General features: G+C 41.3%; 1 protein-coding gene across 1 annotated transcript in view; it reads left to right on the top strand.

The window, feature by feature from the left end:
- PLEKHG7 (pleckstrin homology domain containing, family G (with RhoGef domain) member 7) overlaps positions 1-9859 on the top strand; it is a 34853-nt gene that overhangs the window by 906 nt on the left and 24088 nt on the right. The window contains exon 2 of the mRNA XM_009882655.1: positions 9742-9837. Within this exon, the coding sequence (XP_009880957.1) occupies positions 9742-9837 (96 nt within the window). The remainder of the gene's footprint in view (positions 1-9741; positions 9838-9859) is intronic.

Here is a 9859-nt window from a genome sequence, read left to right as displayed (position 1 = left end):
CCAACTCTCTGCATTCACCCTGGTGGGCCAGTATAACTGTTTGTGGGGCTATGAAAGAACAAGACTAAGTGATCCAGTTCTGGTTTGGGTTTTAGAAGATTATTTTCTTTCCAGGGTCCTTTAGCAGGGTTCTTCCTAAGCTGGGGCAGTTCTCTATTCTGTTTTACTGATTATCACTACTAACCCTGACAAAACCAAGAATGAAGTCATTCAAGATGGTTGAGCCAAATTTAAGGTTTGCTACTACCAAAGGAAGAGGTCCCAATCCCTTTCTTTATTTCCACTTACCTAGCTCTGCCACTCACTGGCCCCCTCCTTTTTTATGTTCAGCTCCATAAATGAGCAGGCAACTGTGCAATCTTTTCTGAAAAAAAAAGAAACACTGGTCCAGTGAGTGCCGGCATCAGTAAAGAGAAATAAGCAAGGGAGGAGCTAACCCTCCGTCTTTGCCTGGCAGCAAACTACCGTTCAGCTATCCCCCATAACTTCTCCCCAAGGAAGTCATGCCCTTCATAAGCCAGGTTTGCTACCAGATCTGCTCTCAAAGACCTTGCGTTACTTGCACAAGCAGTTAAATTCGGACACACGCTTGACTCAGTCTTTACGGAAAGCACCAACACGCACATTTCACTGAATGCAGATGGTGCTAAATAGGTGTACAGCTCTTTACTACGCAGTTAGTTTTGTGCCACAGGCCAAAAGCTATCCCCCCCTGCCCCTCCTTCAAATATAGAAAACATTCGGGATATCAAATGAGTTCTCCTCCTTTCTCCACAACAGTGAAAACAATTAGCCAATGCCTAAGTCTATGTAGTACATTTCTCTAAACAAATGAGTACTTTTTTCACAAAATCAGGTTGCTGGCTTGCTTTCTGACCAAGTAACCAGAATATCTCACTTTCTTTCAGAAGAGTGGATTGCCTATACAAAGGTATGCATATATTTGTTTTATCTTATTCTAAGCTTCACTTCTCTACATCTTTAATGAATCCGCTTCACTCTAAGACAAAGCCGAACTGCGAGGCATGTATGTGTAACTCAGCTTCAATTTGTAGATTTGCTTTGTGAAATGCCTGTCACTAGCTTGTTAAACTGACCTTCTTAATGAGATTTTCTTCCAAAGGTGGCCCTCTCCCCAACACGTTTAGCTATATTTCATGCAATATTTCAGCTGGACCATAGGAGAGCTCTGCACTAGGAACTAGCTGCCAAAAGGTCTGGCTGTTTGGATTAGCAGTGTCAAATTTCCGCTTGAAGAATGTGAAACATCTCATAATCTTGAGCGACATTCTTCAAAACTTTGTGGAAGGGAAAAGCAAGTAAAGAAGCTAGCAGAACAGCTCAATATTGTTTTACATGAGCAAAGCAGATCTAGGACGGGATGGGGGGGGATTGTTAATCCTACAAACTAAGGCAAATTCTTGAATTTTGTAAGTTAGAGCAGCCAATGTAGGGTGCTGCGTACCGTAGATCTGTGCAGTGAACTGCATCAAGCTCTTTCAGGCAATTATCAGAAAGTAAAAGCTTGATTAGAAATCAGTTTGATTCAGTCATGTTTGTTTCCTTAAGAAGTTCAAATTTTTACAGAAGGGAAACAAAGCTTATTTTCTCCCCACACAACAAGGAAGCGGGAGCCAGTACATTTTTTAATAACCATACCTCTTTCACTGATGGAGCAGTGCTCACTTTACTGCATGATCCCCTTGAAGATTTCAGGTGAGGCACGCGGGTGAGGGAGGTGTATTAAAAGCACCAGCATCGGTGAGCAAGTCTTGGCAAGGACAGAAGTAGCCTCACAACAAACAGCAATAGACTGCTTCTGTGACTCTACCATAACATGTTTCACTTGTTAAGGCAGTAGACATGATTAGTTGAGCTGTATCTCCTCTTCTTCCCAATATTTACTCATTTTTCAGGTAAAAGCTCTGTTATGACCTGCAGTTTACAAACAGGTCTGTGTTTCAAGTACATTTCTGTTTGGGACTGGGTGAGTTGGAGCAGGCTGACACAGTCTATGAGTCATTACACAATGCAGTTCCTCAGACAAGGCTTGACAGATGTGTGTGTGCATCTGAAATCACATATTCACTGTAGAAGAGGCTTCCTAGATTTTCAGAACTGTTGCAATTTCCAACCCACTCTTTAGCATTTTGAATTTACAGTGGAGATGGAGAGAGGAGGGGAGGGAGAGATTTTTTGTGTCTTGGTGTGAAAACAGGTGATCTGTGTCTATTATGGGAAGAGTCTGCTCTGATCCAAGTCAAAACTGTAATACATAAGCATATCTCACCAACAGTGTGAGGACTTGTGTGATCTGCAGCAAACTTCAGGGCAGAATTTGAAGAATACTGAATGCAAAAGGCTAAACAAGAGAACATGTAACATATATACCTTCTCTTGGTGCCACTTGCCAGGCAACTTCAGAGGAAAGCCACTAGATGCCCACTAGGATATTGGCTCTGGACTTTTATCCAGACACATTTTAAAAATCAAGAAATCACACAAGGAACAGTGTAAGCTTTGTTCCACTGCCATTAGCAGGAAAGACTGACAAAAAGAGGTTTGGATTATGTACTATGTATTATGTATTATTCATATCTTTTCTCTTGACTGATACTAGAATGTGCCGAAATATAAAACAAAAATCACCATTTTCTGCTCTAAACTTCTTTTGTCAAGTTGAATTTGGTCCAAGGTCTGGGCAAGGGCTGTATTCAGCTCCTCCGTTATCCAAATCATTAGTCTAACTCCTTAACAGCTAATCCCTTCTTATCACAGCCAGAGAAAACTGCTGAAATGTCAGATTATTCTCTCCATCTAGAAGCACATTGGGACAGTTGGCAACCCTCCTCCGAGGGCTGACATATACCGTACAGGGTAAAAACATAGCTCCATCCTTCAGTTTTAATGAACATCTCTTCTCCGTGCTCCCAGGCTGTAGTTTCAAAAGCCTTTCTTAAAGCAGCATTGCTCATTTTAAACAGCCTTTCCCCACACAGCCCTCAGTCAGGAATGCCAGTATATCTCTGTCGGCATGGCAACATGATGAACTGATGCTGATTAAAAATAATCAGCCAAAATAAATAAACAGAAAAGATGAGAGGGACAGCACAGAGAGAGGTGTGTGTGATGGAGGTAAGGTGAGATGCTAAAGCCAACACTGCAGTGGAAGGAAACATTGATAAAACAAAACCTTTGGTTTGCTCTGAGTTCATTTTCTCCTTGCACCATTCAGCGTATCAGAGGCTGGGTGGAAAACTAGATTGCACTATTTCCTAAAGACAACCAGCTAATGAAGAGTCTTCTCAGTAACTGCCAAGGCAGCTCATTTTCAATGAATTGAGGGAGCTGGGCTCATCTATCTTGATGTTCCTCTTCCTCTTTTTTTGTCTTATATGCCCAAAAAGCATCATGCTAACTCTTTGAATCAGGGAGTCCAAATACTCTCCCTGAGTGGCCTGGGTAACGGTGTCATCACCTGGCAGCTAGCTCAGTACTGTGACCATCCTATAATGTTGACCTTTGTAAGTAACCTCTTCAGTTGCTTTTAGTCTCATCTGGTGGGTATTCCTTTAAGTAACATCTGTTATTTAGCTAAGGTGATTTATATAGATGACCGTTCCCTGGAACAGCTAGTTAGGCTAAGATTATGGACATGCAAAGATACACACCTCTAAAAAGCAATTAGCTGAAACTCTCTGTGCCCTAGAAACAGCTATATACGCAGGATACTTATTTTTCCAGACCATGAGCTGCTTCACTGTCTTTAATAATTTTCCATAACTTGGTAATGCAAACCTGTGACAGTATCTTGTTTCACAAAGCAAGTCAATTTAAGGCAGGAATTATTGCAGATGATATCTCCTCAGGTGCTTGAGTTCATCTCTAAAGTATAAGCATTCTTTCACTCAAACACTTCAGTCCTCTGCCCCTAATAAGAAAAACAAACAAAAACTAAAGAAAAAGGCAAAGCTACGGGGTCTGCAGGTATGAAAAGATGCTAAAGTATTGCACACAGACTCAGAAACTGGTAAATTCCATTACACAGCACTTCAGTAGTTTAACTTCTCCAGTAAAACCAACAAAAGCATGCAATGTACCTAACACGTCTACAGGCATCACGCCAGGTGATCACAGACACCTGTGCCTTCATCTGTGAAGCATGAGTACATAATTAGGCATGTAAGTCATTAATCAGCCCAGGCATGTCAGATTGCAAAGGTATATTGTAGACACGCATCCAAGTGACCTTGGCGTGCTCCCACACGTCAGAGATTTGCATACCTATGTGAAGAGCTTGTTTAGACATATGTGTGTCTGAAGTTCAAAGCCTTTTTGATCTAGGGAAATAACACCATTTAACTCAGTTGCAATGAAACTATGCTTCCCGTTACTAATATTCATAAATCCCTAGCCTCCAACTTCAAAATATATTCTAAAATTGAAGTAGGCTAGATACTGTATGAATCAGTAACACATTGGCAAAATTTTACTGTGAATCCAACCTGAAAAAACTCTCCTGCATTTCCTAGTACAGGAGTGACAACTATAAGAATTTCTTTGTATTATATTGCAACATTTGTCTTGTATAATAATCCAGCTGCCCAAAAGATTGCATCATGGAATCAGTAGAGGTTTCAGAAGCATCTTAACACAATTGTTACCAACACTGAAAATTTTGCACTGGGTAGCACTCAGCGCACCTCATCAGGAATCAGTCTCCCTTGTACTGGTACGGGTTTGCAGACAACCAAGAAACAGACCCCATCCATAAAAGCTCTCAAACCATGTGTTAGGTTCAATTTCATGGGAAACCTCAGAATTTCACTGTAAATCCCTAAAGTTAAACAAACAGATCCTATGTTCCCCATTCAGTAGGACTATCAGAAAAGGAAAAGCTTTTAGAGAACTTGTATGTTGCACATTGTAAACTCTTCAACACGTGGTTTTCAAGCCCTAATATGTCTATGTTTCAAGTGCTAAAGCCCTAGACCTGGCCCTCCAGATAGCCGACAGCCCACACTGTTGTTAGGAGCAGTCTTTCATCTGTACAATTCCATCGGTTTAGCTAAGGCAATTGCAAACAATGTCACTGTCAGATCGTAGCAAAAAGCATAATCTCCATGTCCTGCTATACATATCAAATCTCAGTTCTCTACCTCGCCAGCTGATAAGTTGTCAGGTGACTATTCATGCATTTAAAAGGGAAAATATACCTGCCAGGTTTCGCATCAGGCGTTGGCAAATGGCTAGATATTCACAGTAAGATATCTGCCTAGGAAAAAAAAAAAAAACTAATCGGAATTACACTAAACTGACCAAAAATACCATACACAATAAACGGTGACTGAAAAAGTAAACTTTTCTATATGTGCACATATTTCATGTCTCCTCCCTCAGCTGCTTAATTACTGACTCTGAACTCTAATGCACTCTTCATGCATCAGTCAGTTGAAGACAGCACAAAAGCAGCTGTAGACTCCAGTCACTTTGCAACAGTATACTACCACAATTAATTAAGTATCGGTGTGAGTTATTAGCAGAATCCAAAAAGGTTTTTGACGTGCACCAATAGTTGCTGTATTTGAATGCGAGCAGCCTCTGGCACAAACATGCTGTTGGATACAGAATGCCTCTGTCACTTCACTTGATGGATCTACATCCTGGACAATGCCCTCCATTAGTAGCAACAATAGTTGGAAAGAGCCAGTTGTTTTCAATCAGCAGGGCCGCTAAGCCATTTTATATTCAAAATACAAAATATTTGAATTAGAAGAAAAAAACACCGAAAAGATTGTGAAAGAAAATAGCACAAACTAGCTAAGATGTTAAATATTTAAAAAAAGAAAAAAAACAAACCAACATTTTAAGTGTTTCACTATTATACTGTCTTTTCTTGAAATTGCCTGAGTTATACAGAAGTTAAAAGTAATGACAACCCATATATCAGCGAGGGAAATGGCAGTTAACTGCTCATTTGGACTCCAGTGCCAAAAACATAGATTCTGAAATCTCCACTCACTTTTTGCCTAAGCTCGTAAGAACCCGGGAATTTCCAATATTTAAATTGTCTAAGTACCTATTATCCGAAGCAAGCCATGGCCATAAGCACCTTGATCTCAGCAACAATGTGAAGTTGGAAAGATAATTAGGTATTTGCTGTCGATCACTGAAATTTTCTACTCACTGATCCTTTAACACATTATGTGATAGCCGCTGTGATTCGGTCTTTTAGCTCATTTCCTCCTGTATCAGCAAGGAGCACTTCTGAAATTTCTTCTGCAGCCACAAGCGGACAGAGATGACATGTGGTGTTGTTGCGTCTCACAGATCAGCCGAGCGCAGGCGTAGCTCCGTGGTAGTGAGTCTGCCGGGACTCGAGGTGTTCCCTGGAGACCTCCTGGTGTCAGACAGTGCCATGGACTACTTGGCCCACACGGCCCTCCTGCTAAGCACAGGTCAGACACAGGGTGGGGTTTGCTCATCTGAGCAAAAGCCACAAGTAAAACACGCATGTGCGTGTGGGATGGGGAGGGAGTATCGGTGCAACGATGACATGCGAGGCAGCGCAGCCTCCATGGGGGATCCTCTTAGCCCACACCAAAGCAACTGCATCACTAATTTTCAAATTCGCCTCAATTTCTTTTTTTTTTTTTTTTTTGCCTGCATTTTACTGTTGAATGCAAAATGTAAGAGGTAAATGAGGGGGGCAGGACACGGATCACCTCCCTCCTTCACAGGCTAGGAGCAACCAGAGCCCAGACCAGCATGTCCATCCGCAAGCAGCTGAGTTACAAATTCCTACCTGCACAGCTTCAAGCAGAGGGAAGAGAGTGGCCCACGCCACCCTTTCCAGTAGTGCTGTAATCGTGAGGGTAGCAGACCCAACACTGAAACGCAGACCTGCAAGCAATTTTCACAAATATCTATTGCAGAATATAGTATAGCGTGCAGTGGGATTGCCAGAGATCAGAAGATGCTGGCGACCAGAGATCGAAAATTTCTCAAAAAATAAGTAAGTCAAGGTCACAAACAGCAGTTTCATGAAAGCAAAGAAGCCAGCCATCCCCAGAAAAAATGACCAAGGCCTTCAAAATCCAAAAGGAGAAAGCTTTGACTGTGATTCCCAGTCACACGCAGGCCTGGAGGTAGATGCCACATGTAGAAAACTCTTTCAAACTTCTTGCTGAACAGACACAAGCATTCCTCACCTCTCAGCAGCGCATTCCTACATCTAGATCCTCAGCTTTTCCTGTGCCTCACTGAGGACCATGAGTTACAGCCTGCACCACTGCGCCAGCCCCATGACAGATCTGAGGCTTAGGGTTTGCAGGATTATTTATTCAGAGGAGTTTTAAATACCTGCATAGCTCCAAGATATTACTAATGACCTGACACAGCCTAATTCTTGCTTCAAAACAATGAATATCTTCAAGAATTGGCTTGAGGTGTGATGCGTTTTCCTATGTAAAGAATTGGCAATCACATACGATCATCTGCAGCAAGCAGAGGTATTTAGCATCATCCAAGACCCCAACACAGACAGACATAATTCTTGCTGGGAGGAACCCAATAGGCTTAATGGGTTTTAAGTCTGGTGCACAAAGTGCCTGAACCCAAGTATTAAATCTGAGCCAAGTACAGTGCACTATATCAGGCTTCATCTAAAGAAAAAAAATAATAATAATTAAAAAACCCCATATAAATAACAGTTCTATTTTTAGCTATTTGTTTCTTTACTGATAACACATTTGTTTTACCCATTAGATTCCAAAAAGCCAAGGTGGCCATTTGCCAAAAGAGGAGTTGTGAGTATTTCACCACGTTTGTTTTTTTTTTTTTTCCCTTGCACTGACCTTGCCTTCTCCCACAACTAACCTGGGTAAAAAGAGTTTCTTTACTGCCCTTGGAGAAAGGCAGCCAGCAGGTGAGCCCAACTCAGAGGTCTCAGCCCACCTTGGGACTGCTTGGACATTAACCTGCAATGACGGTGCTCCGGTGTGGCCACCAGTGCCACTGCACATGGAAACACAGTCAGCGCCGCTGCACCCCATCTCCATGGGTGGTGGGAGGAGGGGTGCCCTTGGCAGCAGGAGGGGCAGAACGGGGTGGACAATGCAGGAGCTCTCCTTCAAGGTGCTCAGTAGTGGCAGCAGGTCCAATGCAGCTCCCCAGGCTGAGTGGTGGGTGAGTCAGTCACATCATTGCTTTGACCACAGCGTATGCTGCATTTTCTGCTTCCCCACCTAGACCTTAGTGCCTCAGGGCTCTAGAGTATCTGCCTAACTCCCACTCACATGGATCTAGGCTTTACCTGTCAAAGTAGCTTTCTTAGATGCTTTCTTAGGTCTTTCCTGTGTTGGTGGGCACCCTCACTCTCACCAGTAAAAGCGTACACACCAACACACTTCAGTTAATTGCCTTGTCTAACATATTTCCTTGTCTTTTCCAATTTTCACTTACTACGGTATCCTAAATTCCTTTCCGAGTGTTGTTCATCATTCAAAACCTCATTTACAAGTGTCTTCATAACTTTGCACCCCTAAAAATGTAATTGTGAACAGTCCCTCCCTAATATTTTTCGCATTTTATCTTCTAAATCTCCGCTATCAAAGAAGAGTTTGTGCAAGTGAGATCAATGCACGTGCTCAGATTAGCATGTACAAGAGTTCCCACTTAATTTCAGAGCATTTCTATAGCATTTGAAGGAACACGGCCTACAACTGAGAAATTTTAAATTCAGCAGAATATTTGAAATTTGCAATAAAATCTATTTGATATTTAGCCAAAATTGATTTCTGAGACTATTTAATCATAAATTTAATTTATAAAAATTTAAATTTATGAAGATTCATTTGCTGGTGCATTGGTTAAGTGTGTGTATATATAATTGCATTATTGTTTCTGCGCAATTTCAAGGTCTCTTTCAAAATTAAGAGTTAACTTAAATTCTGAATTTCAGATATTATAATCAAACACATATTTAAAAATTGGCTTGATATCAGGGCCTAAAGTTCAAACAATAGAAATCCATGAAGTATGACTACACTGTTCCAGAGAACAGATAAAACTTAGACAAACACCTTATAAGTCTATGCTCACAGCACTAAATTAACGTTCATAAATATTGGTTAAACTTTTTACATGGCACTGTCAGCCTGAAAAACAAAGCCAAACCAAAAGCAATTGTTTTTATTTCATGATCCCTCACACAGACAAACTCCTCCTGCTCTTTAAGCTTTCTAAAAGTTCTTTTCATAGATACTACTCTGCAGCTGACCAAAGGAGATTTTTTTAATACATAGCTCAAAAAAAAAAAAACAAACCCAAAAAAACCCACTCAAGTTTTGTATATGGCAGGAGGATGATTTCAACTATGAGTTTGTTGTCCCCTACTTCTGGCAGTGCTGAAGGAGGCAAAATATTTTATTTGTTCTGTCTTCTGAGGAGAGCCCATTGTCTGTTTCCATACCAATGATTTGCCCTGCCAAAGACTTCCGTGTTACATAAATAAGATCTTGCACATCCACACCTAAGCCACCTACACACCCCACCCATAGCTACAAATAAACCTGCCATCACTGCCTCGGCTCTGTGTAGGAGAGCCTGGAAATATAAGGAGATCTCTCAGTTAAGGGCAAGCTCCTTTCAGATCAGAGTAATGTTACTGAGCTGGGTAAACTGCTTAATAGTCTTTAAAGCATCGGATGAATCAGGGTTGCTTTTTTTGTCATTCAACAGGGTAAAGACAAACAGAAACAAGCATCTGATCTGGAAAACTGTCTTTCAACTGTTAAGATCATAGACTGCAGCACATATGAATTTGTCTGCTTTAAGGTATCAAAATACTCAGTATACT

The sequence above is a fragment of the Charadrius vociferus genome, unplaced genomic scaffold (genome assembly GCF_000708025.1).
Source record: "Charadrius vociferus isolate BGI_N301 unplaced genomic scaffold, ASM70802v2 scaffold72, whole genome shotgun sequence".
Lineage (NCBI taxonomy): Eukaryota > Metazoa > Chordata > Aves > Charadriiformes > Charadriidae > Charadrius > Charadrius vociferus.
Note: the sequence above shows the minus strand (reverse complement) of the source record. Positions and strands in the feature narration are given on the sequence as shown.